At 33.4% G+C, this 25,404-nt stretch overlaps 1 protein-coding gene and 2 non-coding genes across 3 annotated transcripts; 2 read left to right on the top strand and 1 right to left on the bottom strand.

The window, feature by feature from the left end:
* Positions 1 to 93: 93 nt before the first annotated feature.
* EPHX4 (epoxide hydrolase 4) lies at positions 94 to 23,568 on the bottom strand. The gene is made up of 6 exons (XM_011355639.1): positions 23,487 to 23,568; positions 17,208 to 17,365; positions 15,182 to 15,310; positions 11,479 to 11,582; positions 6,716 to 6,864; positions 94 to 570 (listed from the first exon to the last, which is right to left on the bottom strand). Exons 1-6 carry the CDS (start codon positions 23,516 to 23,518, stop codon positions 339 to 341), a joined length of 804 nt encoding a protein of 267 aa, XP_011353941.1. The 5' UTR covers positions 23,519 to 23,568; the 3' UTR covers positions 94 to 338.
* Positions 7,597 to 7,800, top strand: LOC111736877. The gene has a single exon (XR_002779274.1). It is a non-coding gene; the product is annotated as a small nucleolar RNA SNORA73 family (small nucleolar RNA).
* On the top strand, positions 10,165 to 10,368 carry LOC111736878. Its single transcript, XR_002779275.1, has one exon. It is a non-coding gene; the product is annotated as a small nucleolar RNA SNORA73 family (small nucleolar RNA).
* Positions 23,569 to 25,404: the final 1,836 nt, after the last annotated feature.

The following is a 25,404-nucleotide window of genomic DNA, read 5'->3' as shown; positions in this document are numbered from 1 at the left end:
GGCTAATCTTTATTACACATATATAAAAGGCACCATATGTTAACAGGGTAAAGAATGCAAGAAACCAAAACTGAGCCACTTTTCACAACTTCCTTTTGTACAAGTGTATACATTTTAAGGCAGATGTTTTTCTTTGTAAAGTATAGCAGAAGAAAATCAACATTATATTACAAGTTTACACATTCACAGATATTATTCAGTACCATTTGTCAAGATATTTATGATAAAGCATGTTAAAGTAATTTTTTTCCCTAATGAAGCTTAAAGAAGTTGATGAACAATTTTTAAAAATTATTTAGAGATTTTATGACAGATCTCTCATACAAGATACAGAAAAGTCAATCTTTTTTTCTTGTTTCTTCTTTTAGAAATGTCCATATCAATTTGTTCACTATGTTAGGTTGCTCTTGCTGAAGCCAATGACTGGCTTCTGACAAAATAGTTAGCCTGAAATAGTTTTTAACATAAATCTTTGTGACTTCAGCCATCTCAACCTCCATAAATGCATCTTTCTCTCCCCACAGTAGTAATGTTGGAGTGGTCACCATGTGATGTTTGAGAGGCAGGCAGCTATAAAAACAAAACACATGGGTTTGAGACTCATTTTAAAAGTTAAAATAACATTTTTCCATAATGTTCCTTTAGGTTTCACATTCTCAAGAGGGGCGAAATTGCCACCAAAGGGGTGAAAACTGGTTCTTGGGAGAGTGAAAAAAATCTTACTATTTATTTATGTAAACCATAAATAAAGGGAAGAAATGTCTACAAAGGCTGCTTAGGAAGATGATGATGAAAAATGTTTAGGAATCTATACAATAAAAAATTTTATTATAGGCAATCTATACAATAAAAAATTTTAAAGGATATTTAAGAAAGAGCCCAATAAAATTTTTAATTAGATGAGGCTAGCAAAATTGAGAAGAAAGGCTATAAATTAAATATGAAATTCATCACTATGAGGAATAATTTGCTTTAAGAGAATACCAGGATTTTTGAATGGTGTGAAGAGAATTTTAAACAGTAGTAACACTGTTTAAATATATTTTCAATTGTTTGTTAGATAACCTAATGCATTATATGTGAAAATTGGAACTGGAAAGTCAAAATATATATGGACTGACCTTTAATATTATATGATAGCATATTTATTTTGCAAGAAGATTCTTTTTAAAGCAAAGTTTTATTGTATATTTTCTTATATACAGAAAAGTATGAAGAATAAAATCATGCATAATTCCATCATTAAAAGATAACTTTTTGGTAATTTTTCTATGCATTTATTTGAAACTATACTATAAATACTATGCAATAAATAATACGTGGTATACATATACAAATCTCATATTAAATCATAACTTAAGAACATTCTCATTTAATAAAGTTTTTTAAATGATTGTAAAAGATACTATATTATGGCATAATAAGTCATAAATAGCTTGACTATTTCTTATAATAGAATATTTAGATGATAGCATCATTTAAAACATTCTCTTTGTTTTAAGTGATGTTATAATGAGCATTTTGTACCCAAACTTTTGTTGGCATTTAAATAATTTTTTGGAGTAGAGCCCTGAAAGTAGAATTTCTGAGGTAGCGATTATAAATATTTTTAAAGCTTTTGATGCCTTGTGCCACAATGTTTTTCAGAAAGGTCAGATGGTACTAATTATACTTCTGTTGATAAGAATGAGAATAAACATCTAACTAGACACTCTCCAGCTCTGACTTACATTTTTACTAGTTATCAAAAAGTTTGACTACCCAGGGTTGACAGATGCTGCTGGATGTGCAAGATATGACATATGTCCACCAGGGACTTAACTTTTGACTCCTACACAAGTGGCCATCATTTGGTTGTAATGCTCCTAAAAATTTTTTGTGAATGGCCAAACCGAGAAAATGTATTCTATACTTAATTATTAATACGTGGATTCCTATACAAACTTGCAAGCCACTTAAATTCTAGAACTCATAAAATGTTCAAAAGTAAAACATTTCATTTTCTATCAGTTATCTGCATACTTAACAATATCAGATCATGTAATAATTGAATCAATAAGGTAAGGGGAGTTTACAATGGCTACTAGTCAAAAAGCAAAGAAAAACAAATTCTTCACCAGATCAAATTGGGAATAAAAGGGAGGAGTGTCCAGAAAACTAAAAGAAAAGCTTATTCTCTCATCCTGAGGTTTCAAATGGCTTAATTTCACATGAAATATAAGTTACATGTAAAACCAAGTATGTACAGCATAGTGACTACAGTTAATAGCACTATATTGCATATTTGAAAGTTGCTAAGAGAGTAAGATCTTAAAAGTTCTCATCACAAAAAAAATTTTATAACTATGGTGATTGATGTTAACAAATTGTGATCATTTTGCGATATATAGAAACATCAAATCATTATGTTGTACACCAAAAACTAATGTTATATTTCAATTATACCTCAGTAAAAACAAATAAATAATAAAATAAAATGAAATAAAACATTCAATGTTTTAAGAGAGTAGGTTTTAGTATGTTAAGCTAAAGAACTTACTGGGAAACACTACGTCAAATATTTCTGATTAAATGATTAATTTTAGTAAGTATAGAAACAACTCGAAAGATCTAAAAAATGATAACAAGTAGTAACAATTTTTACTGTATATTGTTAATCATTTAACCTATCAAAACGTATTTTAACATACCAATTTCAAATTAGTCTGAATTTACATGTTACTCTTCCAAACTGAGAAATCAGGTGATTTGTAAATATTAAGGCAACATTTTCCAGAATGTTATATACTCCATCATTTCTTTTGTATGTGGAAATATTTCATTACTTTGATTAAAAAGATAGTGCAGAAAATAATAACACTCATATACCTACCATTCAGCTCAAGAAATAAAACACTGAGAATATAATTACATCTTTCTACTTACCTTTCCTTGAAACCATTTCTTCATCTCACCCTAAAGCAGTGGTTCTCAAAGTTTGGTCACCAGACTAGCAGCATCAGCATCAACTGTGAAATGCTAATTCTTGGTCCCCATCCCAGATGGGCTGAATCAGAAACTCTAGGGGTAGAGTCCAGCCATCTGTGTTTCAACAAGCCCTCCAGGTGATTCTGATGCAAGCTAGAGCGAAGAACCACTACCTAATAGTAAGCACTTATATGTGTTAAGATACCTCACTTGTCTGGTTTCCTTAAGGACAGATTTTCCTTAAATCCTTCTGGATCTTTGCCCCACCCTGGTATGTGACATTTCTTGGTTCAGGGTTCTGGGCTAGGTGGGTATATCGAATAATATATCCTGAGTGTAAGAGATTTAGTGTCTCTCCACTACTGTCTACCTGATTGGTGGGAGGCAGTGATCGAGGGGTGGTGGAAGTCGAATTTCTTCTGCAGACTTTTCTACAGGTGAACTGCTCTAAATTCTACACAAGCAGTATGGGTTAGCAAGACCATTTCAGTTTTCATATTAAGCTACAACCTTCAATCTATCCTTTATCAGTAATGAAGATAATATTTTAGTTTTCATCAGCTGACTCTTGTTTGATTTCTCAACTGGTTCAGAAATTGGGCAGGAAAAAGGGGTGCTATTTGTCAAATCCCCCAAATACTGTACATACATTTTGATAGACAATATAGAGAGGTATTTTACATTTTATAAACATTATTAAATAGTATCATAGTGCACCTATCCTTCCACAACTTGCTTTCATGATTTAACATTATATTTTTAAGATTTATCCATTGATGATACATGTAGTTCTACTTCATTCATTTTCACTCTTGTGTAAAATTCTACCATGTGACTATACTACAACTGATCCATCCTCCTGTTAAGGGACGTTTACATTTTTCCAATATTTCGAATTCAAATAATATTAAACTCTTTCCTGTACATGTCCACTTGTGTACACGTGGAAGAGTCTCCTTACAGTATACCCCGGAAACAGAGTTGCTTGCTCAGAGAGTATGCACATCTTCAACCTATTGTCAAGATGTTTTCCAAACTGATTGTATGCTCCACAAGCAGGACATAAGAGTTCACTTTGCTCCACATCATTGCCAACACTTGCTCTCAAAAGTTTAATTTTTTTCCAATCAAATGAGTGTGAAATATGCTTCATTTACATGATGTGGTAGAGACTGCTCCCCAAAACTTCTTGCCTTCCACTATAGTGATAGAAAATCCAACTTTTAGCTGGACAAATGGCCAACCAGAATAATGACTGACTATATTTCCCAGGCTTCTTGCAGCAAGGTGAAGATATACGGTTTATGAGAAATAATGTATACAACTTCTAAGTTTTGCCCAGTATGCACCCCCCCTTCCCATTTTCCACTTTCCACTGACTAAAATGTAGATGTGGTGGTAAACCATCCTGGACTACACAGACAAGGGCAACATCCTAGGGATAGCAGAATAACAAAAGAGAAAGTGACTACATCTCTGACCAAAGAGTGATGTCATTCAACTTTGATGATTTCATGGAGCAGAACCACCATACCAGCCTAGACTTTTACTTGTGAGAGAAATAAACGTCTATCTTTCATATATGCCACTGTTATTTTAGGTCTCTATCACAAGCAGTAAAACTCATGTTTTTCATCTGACTACTAGTAAGGTTGAGCTGCTCTTCCATGTTATCAGCCATTAGATTCCTATTCTGTGAATTGCCTTTATTATCCTCTACCCATTTTTCGATTAGGCTCCCTTTTTCTTGTTGATTTGGAGGCATTCTTTATAATATCTCTGGATATTATTAATTCATGATTAATCGTGTTTTGCAAAAAACTTCTCCCTGATGTTATCATTTTATAATAGATGATTTTTTATTTTAATGTAGTCACATTCATCAGTCTCCTTCATAATTTGAGCTATTAATGTCTTATTAAAGAAATCTTTCCTACCTGAGGTCATAAATGTTTTATATCATCATCTACACATTTTTAAGTTTTGCTCATCATATTTAGGTTTTTTATTTCTGTAAGGTTTATTTTTTGTTTGGTAGAAGATGGAGATCTCACCATTGGTTTGAAATGCTGTTATATCAAGTTCCCATATATGTGGTTCCATTTTGGGGCTTTCTTCTCTGTTCCATTAGTCAATTTGTTGATCCCAGAATCAACACTGTATTTATTTATTTTATAGCTTCATTATAAGTCTTAATTTCTAATAGAATTAGTCCTACTCTTTTCTTTAAAATACCTTAAACATTCTCAGCCTTATGCTCTCTTATACAAATTTCAGAATCAGTTTGTCAAGTTCCATAAAAAACTTTATGGTTTTGATTGAAATTGCATTATGGATTATCAAAATTTATTGGAAGCAGTAAAGAATACAGGCTCTGACAAAGGAATACGTTGAAGATATTTTAAAACTATCATTCTTATCTCCCATCCAAAATTTAGACTTGTGTGAAAATGTGACATTCTCTCTATTTTCTTTTATAACAAGTGTCTTTACAAACGTTCTTTGTAAAAAACAAACAACAGAACATGGACTTCAGACAATGTTGCTATATCCTATAAAATGTAACCTGTAGCTTCTATAATATCCGCCTTTCTAATCATTGCCTTGCTAAATAATTACCTATAAATGCCTTTTAAATTAACATTTTTTAAAACAAAGATCTATCTACATCTAGATATAGATATAGATACAGATATATATCTTGTTGTTAGTACAAAAAGAAGGTTGGATTTATCTCTTCTCCCCTCATTCATATAATCTCATAATTTCCCTTGGATTCCATAATCAAAGAGTTTGAGAGATTTTGTTTTATTTAAAATGCCTTAATAGTGACTAAATCCAATATGATATTTTCTGTCCAAACATTCATTTTCTCCACTACATTCTCCACAATGAGTGAATTTATCCAAATACAAATTGGATCATTTATCTTTTCTGCTTGAAACTCTCATTCATTGGCTTCACATTCACGGCTCTTAAGTCCTTAATATGGTCTACCTGGCTTTGTATTACCAATGCTGCCTACCTCTCAGTCCCATTTTCATTCTATTCTCTTTTTCCCTTTCTAACATTCTATATGCTGGCCACATTGGCCCTCATTATGTTACTTAAAACTACAACCCTCCATCTCCCCACAAAGTTTTGGTACATGCTGTTTCCTTTTTCTGGAATGCCAATACCCCTATCCCCTACTTTGTCTGGTCACTACTTAACTCATTCTTTATTTCTTTGTTTAAATGTCATATCTTCAGTTCTCATCCCTTTCTTTCAAAATCTTTATGTTAGTTTTTAACTATGTTTTCATTACTGTGAATATTTATTACTGTGACTATTTGCTTGATATCTGTTTTTCTCATTTGACTATCAGTTTTGTGAGATCAGGGACCTTCTCTAGTTCTATTCATTACTATAGTCTGAGTGTTGGCATAGCCTAGAACACAAAAAAGTACTTAATAACTATTTCTTGAATGAATAAATGATTGTTAAAAATATAGCTAAAGATATATATGTATTCAAATAATCTAAAGGGAAAGATAAAGTGAATAGAGTTATGGATAAGACTATAATAGGATCCATTACACTATTCTACTTTTTCATATGTTTGAAATTTTCCATAAAAAAAGATTATTCAACTTACTAAATCAAAATATTTGAGTTCGGTAAGTGGTGAACTTAAAAATAGAGTATTGGCTCTTTAGGGAATTAACATCTTATTTAACTGAAACCAAAACAAAAACATTATACTGACCTGAAGATATTTCGGTAATGATTAATTGGACCACTTAATGCTCCAGGCTGGGAAAATATATAAATATAAGCCTCAAGATCTTCTGCTGTTAATTGACATCCTTTTCTTCCAATGCCAGTGCTGTGACTGGTAAACAGATGTTTCAAAGCCTAATATAAGTGAAAAGGGCATAATTAAAACTTTTCAGTTACCTAATAATAAATTAAATCTTTGGCTTTCAAAAGAGAATGATGGTCAGTGTTCATTGACATCCCCTCATTGGTCATCATGGCCAATATCTAAGGCACCCAATTCATTATTCTGGGAAGTTTTTTAATGAAAAAAAAAAAAAAGAAGTATATCCTGCCATTCTTGTGTGAACTGTATTTTAGAATAACCAAATAGTACATGTGGAAAATCCTTCCTTATAGAAGAATTCCAGGTAATAAAAGCAGAAAGAATGACAGAGTTTGAAAGAAATAATTTTGCCCACCCTAATGAAATAATGAACCTGGGCAATGATGATCAAGATATGCTAAAATTATATGGTGAAAGGTTGTTAGGAAATTTTGGATAGGCTGACAACTTGTGAGCCCACTGGTAAGTGTTAGCATTATTAAAACTGAGACAACTAGGCATCATGTGCTTCCTTGATGTAGTACATTAGGAAGTGCACAATACCACCTATAAAGAATTCTTGTCAAATTAAAGCTCAATCTAATCAAGCTTCTTCTATTCAGTAGCATGTATGAAGTAGGAAAAGCAAGGGTTAGCAGAGCAAGTTAAATAACACTATGATGAAGCAATTAGTCAAATTCAAATGTATATTATTCCTCAGGACAAAGCACCAAATAACTTCAATAATAATAATAACAAAATGATGTTAAAAAAAAAAAAGAAATCCAACGTAGATACCCCAGGGAGGTCACTCTTTTGAGCTCTGTCCGGGTGGCACAGGGGAGCATAAGGTTCTACCCCATGAGACACAATCCTTTTCCATAACGTTGGAGATAAGCCTGTCCCTTAAGTCTATACCTGCATATTCCTATGGCTTTTCAGAGTCCTATAGACAATGACTGAGGCGATAAACCACACAGGAAACATGTAGTACACTAAAATTTAAAATTGAAGTAAGACCTTAAATAGAGTCTAACCTCTGGGGTTTTTGTTTTGTTTTCAAAATAAAAAAGGAAAAGAAACAATTATAATTTCAGAAGCCATAACAACCAAATACGATGTGTGGACCTTATTTAGTTCCTGATTTAAACAAATGAAGTGTATAAAAATAATTGAGACAGTAAGGACATTTAAATGTGTATTAAAAGGTATTAGGGAATTGTTGTTCTTTTGGGTAGGTTTGATAATGGCATTGGGGTCATGTAAAAAAAAAGTCCTTAAAAGTCAGACAGACATATACGCAGAAGAATTTCCAGGCAAAAAAATATTATGTCTTTTTTAAACCTGTCTAAAAAACATCATGTGGGACATACAAGAAGCATTCAATAAACTTCCAAGAAATAGACACTATATAGGACTCCTGGTGTCAGTGTATTTGGTACACCAATACCTGCATACTTACTTTGTTTTAGGGTTTTGTTTACCTCCAAGGGCTTCCCCTTCTGCTGCTGTCAAACTCTCTCACCTGGCTTTCATAGTCCCTCATCTCCTCATGGGATGTTCTCTAAAAAGAGAACATGCTTGTAGGGGCACAGGCTCTCAAAACAAAAACAAAAACAAAAACAAAAAACCCCCCCAAAACGAACAAAAAAACAGCCAGGCGCTCAAATATACAACAGAGACTTTAAAAATAAGTAAGCCTATAGATGAGGCCTTAGAAGCATTTATTAGATCTTAGCATTTGTCTATTTTTCTTTCTTTAGGATGGACTTTAATTTAAAATATTTACTTTTTTTTTTTGTTTGTTTAGGAGGAAATGTCTAACAGTGCACAGCACATAGCAGATATGTAATAAATGATTATTTAAATCAAAACAACATAAGCAGGACCAATTCCTTTTTAGTGCTTCAGTCTATATTTTAACTTTCTAATTTGTTATCCTCTTGGGCACTAATCTTTTTTTTTTTAATTGAGGTATAATTGACATATAACATTAGTATTAGTTTCAGATGTATAGCATAATGATTAGATATTGTATACATTGCAGAATGATCACCACAGTAAGTACTAGTTAACACCCATCACTATGTCTGACTTACCTTGAAATCATTTATTGAGAACATAAATTCTGGGAACCATGGTATTTGGAAGAAGTAATAATAGCTGGATTTGAACAGCTGGGCAGGGTGTCGTAAAATATATTCTGAAATTAAAATGCCATGTTAGACCTTATCCAAGGAGTATAAATTACTTAGCATTGAAAGAAATTCTTTTTAAGACAATTTCACCTTCGAGATGATCCCATAAAAGAATCCACAAATAAGAATTTCTGAATATTTCTCTTTGGAACAATTTCTATGTTCTTATATTTTATTATGGTTATTTCTAGTTTTCAGAAAGATTATAGCACTTTAAATAAAATGAAAGTTCCACTTTATGAAATCTTGACTCAGAAAGGAATAGAAAACCCAAACAACACTGCCTTTCTTCCAAGGTCACTATCAGTGACCTAACACTTTTCCTCGGGATGCACAGGGAAGTAATTTTCTGATGTTTAAAAGATTTTCCCTATAGGATGATTTGAATACCTTATATATCTGGCCTCAACAGGAACTAAAGCATTTTCTGTAAATTTACTCATGCACATATCTAGAAAATTCATTCTTTCAATGAATATTTGAATATCTACTGTGTGTGAGTGGATTTAGCAATGAACAAGAGATTCCCAATAAGAAGAAACTTATGCAATAAATAACGAATACTTAAAAGATCATTTTGATAATAATAATACCATAAAGAAAACAAAATAAGGTAATGTGATTAAGAGTGATGGTTGGGTGGTGTGGAGGGACTATTATTTAGTAGAGGTGGTCAGAATAGGCTTCTCTGGGGATATGATATGTATCCTGAGTCCTGAGTAAGAAGAAGTCAGCCATGCAAAAATCTAGGAAGAGCATCCAGAAATAGAAAGTGGATCTTGGGCCTGGTCCATTCAAGAAGCAGAAACAAGGCTAGTGTGGCTGGTGTGTGGTGAATGAAGATGGGGAGATGGCATGAAATGAGTCAGAAAGAAAAGCAGAAGCCGGGTCAGGTATGACCAAAACGATAAGGATTTCAAGTACTTTGGGAAGACACCGAAGCTCTAAGCTGGAAAGTAATGAAATCGTACATATTAAATGTACATACTTGCTTTGTACTGTGCACTATACTTTTTTAAATTTTCATTATAGAGATAATTTTTTCTTATTTCTAATTTCATAATGATATTTAACATGGTTAAAGTTTTTAGAACTATAATTCTCAGGTAAGTGGAATATACTGTTATGCTATACTTTTTGTAAAGTCATCATTGAACAACGTAGATACCCCAGGGAGGTCACTCTTTTGAGCTCTGTCCGGGTGGCACAGGGGAGCATAAGGTTCTACCCCATGAGACACAATCCTTTTCCATAACGTTGGAGATAAGCCTGTCCCTTAAGTCTATACCTGCATATTCCTATGGCTTTTCAGAGTCCTATAGACAATGACTGAGGCGATAAACCACACAGGAAACATGTAGTACACTAAAATTTAAAATTGAAGTAAGACCTTAAATAGAGTCTAACCTCTGGGGTTTTTGTTTTGTTTTCAAAATAAAAAAGGAAAAGAAACAATTATAATTTCAGAAGCCATAACAACCAAATACGATGTGTGGACCTTATTTAGTTCCTGATTTAAACAAATGAAGTGTATAAAAATAATTGAGACAGTAAGGACATTTAAATGTGTATTAAAAGGTATTAGGGAATTGTTGTTCTTTTGGGTAGGTTTGATAATGGCATTGGGGTCATGTAAAAAAAAAGTCCTTAAAAGTCAGACAGACATATACGCAGAAGAATTTCCAGGCAAAAAAATATTATGTCTTTTTTAAACCTGTCTAAAAAACATCATGTGGGACATACAAGAAGCATTCAATAAACTTCCAAGAAATAGACACTATATAGGACTCCTGGTGTCAGTGTATTTGGTACACCAATACCTGCATACTTACTTTGTTTTAGGGTTTTGTTTACCTCCAAGGGCTTCCCCTTCTGCTGCTGTCAAACTCTCTCACCTGGCTTTCATAGTCCCTCATCTCCTCATGGGATGTTCTCTAAAAAGAGAACATGCTTGTAGGGGCACAGGCTCTCAAAACAAAAACAAAAACAAAAACAAAAAACCCCCCCAAAACGAACAAAAAAACAGCCAGGCGCTCAAATATACAACAGAGACTTTAAAAATAAGTAAGCCTATAGATGAGGCCTTAGAAGCATTTATTAGATCTTAGCATTTGTCTATTTTTCTTTCTTTAGGATGGACTTTAATTTAAAATATTTACTTTTTTTTTTTGTTTGTTTAGGAGGAAATGTCTAACAGTGCACAGCACATAGCAGATATGTAATAAATGATTATTTAAATCAAAACAACATAAGCAGGACCAATTCCTTTTTAGTGCTTCAGTCTATATTTTAACTTTCTAATTTGTTATCCTCTTGGGCACTAATCTTTTTTTTTTTAATTGAGGTATAATTGACATATAACATTAGTATTAGTTTCAGATGTATAGCATAATGATTAGATATTGTATACATTGCAGAATGATCACCACAGTAAGTACTAGTTAACACCCATCACTATGTCTGACTTACCTTGAAATCATTTATTGAGAACATAAATTCTGGGAACCATGGTATTTGGAAGAAGTAATAATAGCTGGATTTGAACAGCTGGGCAGGGTGTCGTAAAATATATTCTGAAATTAAAATGCCATGTTAGACCTTATCCAAGGAGTATAAATTACTTAGCATTGAAAGAAATTCTTTTTAAGACAATTTCACCTTCGAGATGATCCCATAAAAGAATCCACAAATAAGAATTTCTGAATATTTCTCTTTGGAACAATTTCTATGTTCTTATATTTTATTATGGTTATTTCTAGTTTTCAGAAAGATTATAGCACTTTAAATAAAATGAAAGTTCCACTTTATGAAATCTTGACTCAGAAAGGAATAGAAAACCCAAACAACACTGCCTTTCTTCCAAGGTCACTATCAGTGACCTAACACTTTTCCTCGGGATGCACAGGGAAGTAATTTTCTGATGTTTAAAAGATTTTCCCTATAGGATGATTTGAATACCTTATATATCTGGCCTCAACAGGAACTAAAGCATTTTCTGTAAATTTACTCATGCACATATCTAGAAAATTCATTCTTTCAATGAATATTTGAATATCTACTGTGTGTGAGTGGATTTAGCAATGAACAAGAGATTCCCAATAAGAAGAAACTTATGCAATAAATAACGAATACTTAAAAGATCATTTTGATAATAATAATACCATAAAGAAAACAAAATAAGGTAATGTGATTAAGAGTGATGGTTGGGTGGTGTGGAGGGACTATTATTTAGTAGAGGTGGTCAGAATAGGCTTCTCTGGGGATATGATATGTATCCTGAGTCCTGAGTAAGAAGAAGTCAGCCATGCAAAAATCTAGGAAGAGCATCCAGAAATAGAAAGTGGATCTTGGGCCTGGTCCATTCAAGAAGCAGAAACAAGGCTAGTGTGGCTGGTGTGTGGTGAATGAAGATGGGGAGATGGCATGAAATGAGTCAGAAAGAAAAGCAGAAGCTGGGTCAGGTATGACCAAAATGATAAGGATTTCAAGTACTTTGGGAAGACACCGAAGCTCTAAGCTGGAAAGTAATGAAATCGTACATATTAAATGTACATACTTGCTTTGTACTGTGCACTATACTTTTTTAAATTTTCATTATAGAGATAATTTTTTCTTATTTCTAATTTCATAATGATATTTAACATGGTTAAAGTTTTTAGAACTATAATTCTCAGGTAAGTGGAATATACTGTTATGCTATACTTTTTGTAAAGTCATCATTGAACAAGATTTTTTTCAGCCCTGCATTAAGTGATATCAATATGATTAAAGAGGCATATTGCTTGAAGACCTCATATTGACTTGACTAGGGTTGAATCCATTATTGATAAAATAGTTCCAGAAATATTCCAAGAGTCTTCTTGCTGGAATGACCAATTACAGTTTGTCCACATAGTAGCACCACCAAAAATAATATTTACTTTAGGGTCCTGATCAATTGAACAAGCATGTACTATGACTTCTGCTGACTAATGGAACTGAGAAAAATATGATATATCTGTTTGGTATTTGTTTGGTATTTGAATTCTAAGAATTCATCCTATTACCTCAACAGAGATAGGTGAATTGGAGACACACACACACACACACACACACACACGCATACGCATAAATTCAGGTTTTACGCTTATAATATACAATACTTAGATAGTCGTGGTCCCTTTCTCCCTCACCTGCTCAGTTTTGAGAAAGAAACAGAAATATGTTGTTCTCCAGAAGCTGCTGTGGATCATAGCAGTACTTGAACCTCAGAAAACTTGACAAGGGTAGTTAAACAGGACAAAATTATAATTTTTGCCAAAACCAAATCAAAATATTCCTAGACAGTGATCACAGGTCTTTAATCACTCTAAGATTTTATGAGTCCTCTTTATAGCAGAGATTCTCAAAATATAGTCCATGTGGACCCCTGGGAATCCCAAAGAACCTTTTAAAGGATCCAGATGGTCAAATTTATTTCGGAACAATACTGAGACATTATTAGCTTTTCTCATTTGATTAACATTTGCACTGATGGTACAAAATCAATGGTAGATAAAACTATTGCTGCATGAGTACAAATCAAGGCAGTAGCACTAAACAATACTAGTAGTCATATTCTTCACTACCACAGACTTGCAGTAAACAAATAAATACATAAATACATAAAACTAAATTCCAATTTCACTTAAGAATGCCCTTGATGAAATAGGAAAAATTATTAATTTTATTATATTTCAATATTTGAGTACATGTCTTTTAAACATTGTGATAAAATAGTACACAGAAAGCAGTTCTGTTGCATACCCAAATACAATGGTTGTCTTGAGAAAAAAAAAACACTTATGCAATTGAGTTGATAAGTTGAATTAGTTGCATTTTTTATGGCATACTATTTTTACTTGAAAAGATGACTGAAAAACTATCAGTTAGGCCTAGGTATTTGGTAGACAGACTCTTGGAAATGAACCAAGTGAGCCTTTTACTTGAGAGAAAACAATCAATAGTATTTGTTGCCAATTATAAAATTCAAGCTTTGAAGTAAAAAGTAGAATTTTGGAAACTTGTGTCTACTATTGTGAGCTTGACAACTTTGCAATACTTAAAGGCTTTTTTGGATGAAATATGGGTGATATTAAGGAATGTGATTCTTAGATATCATATAATGAATTGTGTCAACTTATGGAAGATCTGCAGAACTCAACCAATATCTCCCAATGCATGATGATACAAAATCATACATGGGTAAAAAATCTATTCAAAGTGCCTGAGAGACCTATGTAGGGGATTTTAATGTAGCAGAGTGCAAAAAGTTCATTAATACACCAGATTCTATGTTTTTACTAACTTTAGGAAACCATGAATTTTTGAGTTTAGTGTAGTATTAAAGAAGAAAACCACAGTTATCTGAAAATCCTATTAAAATACTCCTCCCTTTCCCAATTACAAATCTATGTGAGACTAGATTTCTTCATACACCTCAATTCAAACAACGTATTGCAACAGATTGAATGCAGAAGCAGAGCTGAGAATCCAGCTGTCTTTTACTAAGCCAAAAATTAAAGAGGTTTGCAAATATGTAAAACAATGACATTATTCTCACTAAGATTTCGTTTTGGAAAATGTAGTTAGTTTTCATTAAAATGTCATATGTTAACATGTACTGGAGTTATTATTTTAAAAATAAATTCATACATAATTTTTTCATTTTTAACTTATAATACAATGAATATTTATAGATATAACCCATATAAACAAAAGCTTAATGGGTCTTTAACAATTTTTAAGATATAAAGGAGTCCTGAGACAAAAAATTCGAGAACTGCTGCTTTAAAAATGCTACCATTCCTGATCGCCAAAGCTGTCAGGCAAGAGGAGAATTTATTTCTAGGCTGTCAAGATTCATTACTATCAAAATAATGTTACTGCATTTTCCTCTCTCTCTCCAAGTTAGCAGTAAAATGTTTTCTAAAAACAAATAAAATTATGCAAACAAGTATGAAGCTACAACATCTTAGATTCTTTAGATATTTAATGCCAACGTATTTGACACTGTCATGTGCTAATATCATATTTTAGTAATTTAATTTAAAAAATATTGTTAGTCAAATTTTGCTGTTTTTAATCCAAAGTGTCAGGGACAATAGTGAATTGTCACATTGGCAAAGATGCTTTAATAAAAATTTAAACTCACCTGTAAATACATTTGGATGAGGAAAGTTAATAACAATAAGCTTCATCACCATTTCAGGATAACAGATGGCAATCAGCCAAGCAATCATGCCCCCCCAGTCATGGCCAATAAGAACACATTTGCTATACCCTATAATCAAGAAATAAATGTTGACATCATTGAAAAGAAACAGGCGAGTGCATCGTTAACTCATAAAATAGGTATGCTTCTTTAACTAATCTTTCTACTATTATATCCTATTATGCACTTCATACAGATATTGAGTTTGGTGTTACCAAAACCTCAAAGTCTGAATTACCTAGGTAGCTTTTTAGAAAATTTAGATGCCCAGGATCTACTCTAGATTTACAAATTCAGAATCTCTCCCAGGAATGAATATGTACATGTATGTATGTGTATGTGTATATATATCGGAAATAACCAGCTCAGCTCTGGTCTCATGGACCTGAGTTTGGAAACCTTGATAAAGACTATGCATAATTAAGTCATAAGCAAGGTTATTTGAGTTATTTTTGAATGCTGAGAAATTTCTAGTTATAGTAAAATCATAAATGTCCCATCTATGTCCAACTGGTAAATCTAGTTCAAAGGAGCATCTATTTTCTCCTTAACTTCACAAATTCAATGTTACAACGCAATACAGTAAAACATCACTAATCTGCAATTGTGAAATCTTAATTATGGCACCAATTATATACAAGTTTCATGTAATCATGGTAATTTGAATTAGGTTAAAATATTGATTAATAGCAATTCTTGAAGGATTTTCTTTGTGTGAATGGATAAAATTTATTTGTAATTTATTCCTAGAGTACTTAAAATTAATTTTTTCAAGTATTTTTCACCATTACCCCACGACTCTACTAACACAGACATATGCATGCATAAGAAACATTTTGTTTACATTATCGACTTGCCTAGAAATTGCATGATGACAAATTTAGGGCAGGTGTGACTGAATTACCACAAAATATGAATGAAATACGGCTTTTGGAAATCAGTGTCTCTGTGTCTGTTTTCTATTTCATTGTAATTAGACTAAATGACAACACTGCATTGACACCCCCAGCCCTCATCCATTTTTTTCTCCTTTAAGAATATTGGCCAGATCTATGCTCTCATAAGATTTGTAGAAAGGGCCTTTAATTTGGTTTCATGGGTTTCTCACTATATTGGCTCCATTAACATACCGATGGTAGCAGCTGGCTTTTAGTCAAAAGGGATGTAGTGCATTAGATTGTTGTTTAAAAATATTTATTCCCTCTGTCCCCACTGCCATAGAAGGAATATATTTTGCTGTCTCTTTAGACTTGGCCATATGACTTGCTTTGGCCAAAGGGCTGATAGTAGAGACCTGAAATAGGCTTGTGCAGTTGGGTCCACCCCCTTGCCATTTCTGCCACTGCCAGGAAAAGAGCTTCCCCCAGGGAGCTACTCCCCTTTAGCTTGAGCTCCAGCCTAACTCACAGTGAGAAGCCAGTCCTAGGTAGACTTGTCGCCTGAGGAAAAACTCCAGAGGGGTCCAGCCTGTAGTTGATCTATAGATCCACGAGCAAAGGAATAAATGCTTATGGCTATATGCCATTGAATTTGGTGTAGTTTGTTACACAATATTATTGTGGTACTAGCTGATCATACAAGGAAGATAATGCAAGTACTTCTGAATCTTACAACATTTTAAAATAAATATTTAAGTGTGGGTTCTGAAGACAAATTTTCTGAGCATAAGACTCAAATTTCTAATAATCAGTTCTGAAAGTAATAAATAGTAACATTGGGTCTATTTTTAAAAACAAATTTTGAAAGTCATTCTTGGCTGGTTGGCTTAATAGTTTTGTAGGATATATTATTTTTAATTCCCTGTATATATATTTTGGGCTGTATACCTGAAACCATGGCGTCAGGACCCAGATAACAACTCAGGTAGGTGGACAATGCATCCTCCAATGAAATGAGCTTATCAGTTCACAATTTGTTGAATGTTAATCTCTTAAAAAGAATTAGTACTGTTTTCTCAGTAACTTACCTAAAGAATCTAAAATATCTTTTATATCTGTAATTAGACAGTCCAGTTTATAATTCTCTCGATGAAAGGGAGCATCTGTTTCTCCATAACCTCTCAAATCTAGCGCTACAACTCGATATTCATTTTTAAATTCCCTTAGTTGATGACGCCAAGAATACCTGCAGGATATAAGAAACATTTAAAATACCACAGTAACTAATACAAAGGATAATATTACAGATTTTCTAAGTGGAAGACTGTAAGAAACTCTTTATTTTGAGAAAAGTTATACTACTGAGAAGGAAAGAAGAGACCTATATGAGAAGGGAGCATTGATATTCTTTATTAAAATTATTTTATTTTTTTACCGGCTCCAGTGAGATGTAACAAAGGGCCAGTATTTATGGAAACTACAAAATATCAGATATTAAAACCAATATAGTTATATGTGTACTCAATAATGTCAATTTTCTAAGCCTTTCTTAAATAACACTTGCAGCTATCAGGGAATCTATACCTACAAATGTTTTTGTATTGCAGAATCATTTGATTCTCTGAAGAAATTTATGAGATAAAAATTTATTTCCCTAAAAAGGGAAGTTTCACTCACCTTATTCCGTTGTCAAACAGGGCTCAGTGTTTTTAGTAATAACAACGGTTTACTTATGAATAAAAAACTCTGAAGATTAGAAAAAGATTATTGCATAAAGAATCCAATAAAACAACTGGTTAAGATAAATCTCTGCTTGCTAAAACAAAATTCTTCTTTGGAGAAGATTCTGAGCCATGAGTACAAGCTAGCATGATATTAAAAACATTTAACGACCAAAATGGCACTGGCAATGGCCAATTACAATGGCTATATTGTTATGGCCAACTCCTGGAGGCCTCTGTTGGGCCGAGTATTCCGCCTGTGCTTGATGATGGAACTGCTGAATTAACTGAAATATGGAGATCCATGAGATTTTCTTTTTCAAATAAGCCAAATAATTTTAGATAACAGAAGAAAAAACTACATGGATTTTTCAAAGTGACTCACTATGTTATTAAACTCAAAATATGCATAAAAAAATCTGCATGTACATCTGTTCATGGAAACACAGTGTAAATTATCTGATACAAGCCAAATGGGAAATCATTGTCTGAAAAGATTTTTGGAGTTCAATAGGCAAGTAAACACAGTGATCTGAGATTATAAATCAATGAAAGAGGGATTGCAATGTGAAATGACACAAAGCAATAACATCAATGAAACAAATCAACCATTTTATACAATCAGTCGTTATTAGGAAGGATGTCAGACACATATTTGGGATTATGAATAGGTACAGAATCTTTGACTTATTACTAGGATAGCTATGATTAATGAAAACCTGCAAAAGTATTACCAATTAAGATGGATTTGAAATGTTAATAAAATATGTCTTTCTTAGGTAGGCTATAGCAATCTTACTAACCTTGTCTCTGGGTTGTAACAAACAAGTGAAGCAGTTTATTTCCTTAAATATATTCATCTGTCAACACATAGGGTATTATTATTTTGTCATTAACCTTACTTAAATTTTTGAATTAATTTTTTTATGTCTTTGTAACCAAAGCCCAATTTTTCCTTCTTTATAATCCCTCATACCCAATCGATAAAGTTCTGCATATTTAACCTCTTAAATATTTATTTAATCACTTTTCCTGTCCAGCCCTGCTATCATTACCGTAATTCAGGCCTCCATTAATGCAGCAGCCTATTGATTGGTCTGTCTCCATTTCATTCCCTTCTGTTATATCTCTACAAAACCAGAGTAATGTAGCAAAACACAAACTTTCTCATGTAATTTCCGTACTTACATTCTTTTCTTAACTCCCTATTACACATAACGTGAAGCCCAAGCTTGTTGTTCTGGCAGACAAAACATCCAGGATGTGACTATTGCCCGATCATCCACCCTGATTACTTTATACTCTCTGTCACTCATTATGTAATAAAAAGAGCTAGCTAGGATAGTACTCTTACTATGTGCCAGGCACAATTCTAAGTGCTTCACATAGAGTAACGTTGATTTTCAAAGCAATACTATGAAGTATGTATTATTATTATCCTCACTTTACAATTGAAGAAACAGAGGCACAGAGAGGTTAATTGATATATAGAAGGACACAGAATTAGCAAATAGCAGAGCCAGGATTCTAGCCCTGGTAATCTGGGTATGCTGCCTCTGGGGCACTAAACTGCTTGTAGACTAAACTGCTCGTAGTGAATAAACGCAGTGTTGTTTTTTGCTTTTATAACTTTCTTCATATGATTTCCTTTGTCTGAAACATCATCCCTCTCAACCATTCCCCTACACTGCACAGTCCATGACCTTTACCTCTCATTGAACTCCTCTTCACACTGGGCATCTCCTCTTCCAGGAGACTTTCCAGGCTCCCTCCTTTACAAGCATGTTGGGTGGGCCCTCCTTTATACTCTCCCACTTGTACGTACACTTTTCAGTGCACTGGGCACATGCTTTATAATGATTTGTTGGTATCTGGTGTTTCCACTTGATTGTGAGCTCCCTGAGTTGTCTGGTAGAATATCTAGACCATGTAGGTGCTCAATAGAGATGTGTTAAATAAGTGAAATAAACAATGAAAGCACTGAATCATGCTAGTGCTAGAAGTATCAGTTGTTCAATAAAACTCTGTCCAGTTCAAACCTGACCATGACAACTAAAGTTCCCAAAGTCCTGTTGGGAAATTTATATTTAATTTCTATTAAAATGTGCATTGTTTTAATATCTTAAGTATCTGCATCTTCATTTAGAATTCATTTAATTGGAGATTTCAAGGTAGAAATTTGACTCAAAATAATGTGTACAATCCTGCAATATTTCACATTTAAAATTATATTAGAGATTATGCAAACATAATACCTGCATATTTCGTGATCTTATTAGTAATTTAAATTGCATTACTATTGCTGTTATCAGTGAGTGGAGCCAAATGATATCTTAAACATTTCCAAGAAACACGGCAACTGCTGTCTTAATAAATGCAAAAGAATAATTTTTAAATGTAATCTTCCTGGAGTTCATAACTGAAGCATATTTGATTTGTACTTTAATTCTAAGCTGAAAAAGAAATCACACCAGTGATAGACTAATGGGCATGTCATTCATATGAATAAAACAAAAACAACCTCCTCGATACAGAAATAAAAGATATTACAAAGTCAGTAATTGCTGAAAATATTATAAATAAACAAAACTAGCTATTTTCATCCACATTTTTTGTTTCTGGTAGCTTTTGGTAATAGCAGAGAACACTTTTAAAAAAGCAACCTCTTTCCCAGTTATTACTCTTAATGTAAGGAAGGCTCCTGGTTTCCCAGGCTAGCCACTTTCAGATGTAGAATATCCTTTTACCCTTCACAACAGAGAAAAGGCTGTAGTCATCATCCTTTGTGCTCAGCTGTGTGTATGAAGAGCCTTCACTTGCCTCAGCAGCACTTGAATAATGACGAATGCATTCCATACAGCTGGTGATGAACATTCAAAGAAATCGCCTGCATCAGCTCAGAATATTTTTAAAAGCCATGCAAATTGAGGTGGAGAGAGAGTGGGAGAAAAATCATCTTTTGACAAACAGCCGTATTTTAGGCTAATTTAGCTAAAGGTCTCATAGATGTGTATCTTGTTTGATGTTTCCTCTAGATTTTAGAAAAGAAGACCTAGGATTTTATTGTTTCTGTGTAACATATAATTTTTATATATATATATATAAATTTAATATATATGTATAGTATATATTAAATGTCACCAATTCTCAATGGCAATTCTTAGGTAACGATAATAAATGCAGATAATACATGACATTTGTATAGTGTTTTTCTGTTTAAAAAGCACTTTTACACGCATTGCCAATTTACGATTATTTTGTTTCCATTGTGTCAAATATTCTGACCTACCTGATCTACAAATAAGTGTATAATTTCATGTATATTTAGGCAAAACTTAATAGAGGAATAATATTTAAATTTATAATGTAAATTGAAATCAGTTTGAAATGCCAGGCAGTTTTTTGGGGGGAATTTTAAAGAGAGAAATACAAGGGAAGGGGCTTTTGAAAAAGAGAAGAGAAAGCCCAAGAGAGAGACTTGAAGTGACTTAAAACAACTTTGTCCTAAACTCCGCTTTGAATTGACTTTTTCTGAATGGAGCACCTGAATGGAATTGACTAGATTCCATGATGGATAATAGCGGCAATTGGATCGGAAGGGAAGACAGAGTAAGCCTCAACACAGAGGTCTTGGTTTGGGTATGACATAGTCAGAGGTTTTTGATTACCAGCAATCTCCATGAAAATTGCTTTTGGAATCTCTCTGAACAATCAGGTAGCTTTCAGATCAAAGGCCAACAAAGTTCAGTGAAGTCAATATGGTTTTTTTGAGTAATCAAGTTATCAGGGGTTTGTTGCTGTTTTAAATTATAGCAAGGCTCTTTCTGGAGTAACAAATGATAGATTGCTGAATAGAAGAGACTCATTCCTATGATCTGCATATATTTCCTAATCTATGCTCTTCAGAGTTAAACTTTCTCTGGGAGTTTTCAAAACTAAACCATTCCTCACACTGACCAGATCCCTTTTGGACACATCTAAGACTTCACTTTGTTGGAGTAAATGGGACTGACATCTAAGGATCAGTGCTCGGCCCTTCCAAGGCTGTTCCATTCACTGAAGATTCTAGGACATGTACAAGAATCACTAGGCATTTCTATTTTGCAAAAGGGCTCTCATAAGAGTAAATAATGGGACAATGCTGTGAAAAATGTGCAAAAGTATAATTTCTTCAAATGTGACAGAGAGCATCTACTGTCCTATATTAAATAGGTATCCTGCCATTTTCTAGAACTCCTTGAAATAATTACCAGGTGGTTGAAATGGTTATAGGTTAATTTTTATCTTCATGTAGATTGTTCCACATGTAAAGAAGTGAAGTCCCAGGAGGAAAAAGAACACAGACACATATTGGGGTTGGTATGAGGTAGAGAGAATAACCTTTAAATCTTTCTTTCTAAAAAGTTAAATATCAATTCTCTCCTTCATTCAGTTAATAAATTATATTTAGAAGGAGGATATAAAATGCTTGAGTAAGGTATTTTTATATTGTTGGCTAACTTTTAACACTGTCTTGAATGTTCTATAAGGTGTGAAATTTGAAGTGTAAAAATCCATATATGTTATCAGATCATTATCATTCCCATCTGAGGACAAACAGCAGAGATCAGCTCTGACGTTCAGGAATGAGATGTACCTTACTATCTAACACTGCCAGTTTCAGAAGGGTACCTATGAGGCTTAAATGCAATGATATATGTAAAACATTTAGAAGAGTACCTGGCACATAATAAATGTTAACTATCATCATCAGGAGCATCAGCAGCAGCCAGAATCAGGAAATTATTTTGTAAAGGTCTGGGACAATGTCCTGTCCCCAAATTTCTCCCTTACTGTTGCTCTTAACATGTAGAATCCCACCATTACATATTAACCTTTTTTAGGGTTTTAAAGTTTTTCTGTCATCCAAAGTCTTGATTTAAAATGCACCTAGCTCTGAAAGAGATATTACCTTAATACACTTTAGTTAATAGATTAGTCAATATGAATAAAAGGGGATTTATGAATAAATGCATTGAGGATGTTGGTGTTGGTACATGAATCTCCATAGTGAGTGAATGGGAATGAAGGAAGACAGTGAACATTTACTGAGTATTAATTGGGACCAAGAGCAAGGTCTTTCACATATTTTGACTCTCTTTATCCTCACAGCTCTGCAAGATTATTGTAGATGATTGTGCAGGATTCTGCAATAAGCGGCTGAGCTAGAATTCACTGGCCATGTTACTTTATGCAGATTTGACAAATGCTTCAGACTTACATTTTATTGGGAGTCAATCATGTCAAGCACTTTACTAGATGAGTCTACATATATACGCTTGAATTGCACTAGGCTGCTTTCCACCTAATTAAGTTATCTCCATATGGATGAAAAATAAAAGTTTAACATGAAGATGATTTATGTTTATTTATACAGGTAAATCCAGAGTACATAAAAATCTTCTCAGGAAGAGGCATCCGTAGACTTTTTTGCTTTGGAAAAATGATGAGATAGTTGGGTTTTGCCATCTACCATTCTTTTCTTCAATGCCTAATATTTCCTACAGCACTAGCATCCTCAATGCATTTATTAATAAAAACCCTGTATGTATATGACACTGTGATAAGCCGTCTTAATGCAAAAGAAAAGTTAATTAATAAATTTACCAGAATTCTGGAAATCCATGAAGTAGCAGCATAAGTGGTTTGCCTCTTTCTCCAGCAGCAACATAATGAAATCTTAACCCCGAATCCTACAGTAGAAAATAGAGAGCATGAAATTTTAATGATGATTTATGTTGATTCTCAAAGTAGTACATTTACTATTTCCATTTCATTAAAAAACTCACTTGCATTATTTTTAATATCAAGAAATAAAATAAATATTATTAAATTTCAAAAGAAAAAAACATGATTTATCAGTAGGGTAAACTGACAGATGTACTTTCATCAACATTCCCTTCATAGTACCTTCCCTTCTTTTACTTACAAAGTCAATTTATATATTATGAGCTTCTGAAACAATGTCACAATTTGTGACTTTCAACTTGCTGCTGTGTCATATTTCATCTTATTCAAATTCTACAGGATGTGTAAATAATTTTGATCTGAATTTATATTCCTGCCATGTTTACCTCCTAGTCATGTACTTTTCTCAGCTTCCTCAAGAGCTGTGCCATCAGTTACATAATCACACCTCCTTTTCTTATTTTTAGTCTACTTCTTCCCACATTAGTATTTTAAGTATTTATATACGAGTCGCATGTACATTTCCCTTCACTCCCTGTTCCTTGTGTCATGTCAGTGTATTTCTAACAACAGAATGCTCTGAGTGCATGTGGGAAACAATACTGCCTAAGAAAAATAAAAAGCATAGGAATGAGACCAGAATACAGCAAATATAAAGCAATCTGAAGAGAGAAAAGTGGAGAAAAACCCAAGAAAAAACCCAAAAACTCAGTGAGTGAAAAAACCAAGAACCAAAAGCTAAGCACGGAGACTGGGTTTTATATCAGGTTATCCAAGTGATTGGGTTTTCAGATGTGAAAAAAGTCTTAAAGTTTACCTAGTCCAAGCCCGTCATTTTTGCAGACGTAGAAACTGAGGCCCAAAGAGGTTAACACAGCTCTTAAAGGTATTTGGAAGCAGAGTTATGACTAGAATCCCATCATGTCCTACCTCCCAAGGTAATAATATTCTTTCCACTCCTTGGTTCTGTGTCTCTGGGGAAACTTTTTAGGTGACCAGTCAGAAGAAATACATTATAAGGAATTCCAGATAATTTTTACACTGCTTTTTCTCCTCAGGTTGGATGAAGATAATAAATCTGACTTTGTGCTCAACTGCAGAATGCCATCCTATTTCAAGAACTTCTTTTACTGGTGGTGAGTCTTGGAATATGAAATACTGTAGGCATTTGATTGGATTTAATAAACTTTATTGCATTTACTATGTGCCAGGCACTAAGTTTTTTGTTGTTGTTTTGATTTTTTTTACAAATTAATATTTGTAAATCATTTAATTCTCATATCAATCCCAGGCTGAATAAAGGTAAGAAAAATGTGACCCTTAGTCTTCTGAACTCCAGCTGCTGGACACTGTAGCTCCTAATAGGGATCCCCTACTTGATGACTTAAATATCCCCTCATGTGAGGCTAGTTTGAAAGGCCTGTGAGTCAGACTGTACGGTGCATCACAAAGAGTTATTTCCTTTCACTGTCTGGATCCTCAAGAAATAGAATATCCATGGGCTGTGGGGAGGCTTGGGACAAGCATGGACAATGAAAGAATCTGCATGTATTGTTGACATTTACTTTTTATTCCATTCCTTTGGTCTCTGACTTCATAAGTCCGCTTCCTTCTCCACGAACATACACCATTTATTTATGGTTTCATGCTGCTTAGGTCATCTGTAAATGCTCCATTCTGCTGATCTGAATAAACTCCTGATCTCCAATGACTTATTCTATTTACTCTTTCAATCTCTAAAATTTGGGCAAGGAAAGCGTCCTGAAACAATAGGGGAGCACCAGGAACACTTCCCCGACAGCCGATTTAAGCTCTAAAGGGCAAAAAGGTGAAAGGA

Source organism: Pteropus vampyrus, unplaced genomic scaffold, assembly GCF_000151845.1.
Source record: "Pteropus vampyrus isolate Shadow unplaced genomic scaffold, Pvam_2.0 Scaffold22, whole genome shotgun sequence".
NCBI lineage: Eukaryota > Metazoa > Chordata > Mammalia > Chiroptera > Pteropodidae > Pteropus > Pteropus vampyrus.
The sequence above is the reverse complement of the archived record's forward strand: the minus strand, read 5'-3'. Positions and strand labels throughout refer to the sequence as shown.

Bases quoted from the DNA above. Each gene is read 5' to 3' on its own strand.
- EPHX4 (XM_011355639.1), bottom strand. From the start codon at position 23,518: ATGCTGCTACTTCATGGATTTCCAGAATTCTG. The intron at 15,311-17,207 runs GTAAGTTACTGA...TCTTGATTATAG, and splicing joins AGATATTTTAGATTCTTTAG to GGTATAGCAAATGTGTTCTT. The intron at 6,865-11,478 runs GTAAGTCAGACA...CACTTATATTAG, and splicing joins TCTCAATAAATGATTTCAAG to GCTTTGAAACATCTGTTTAC.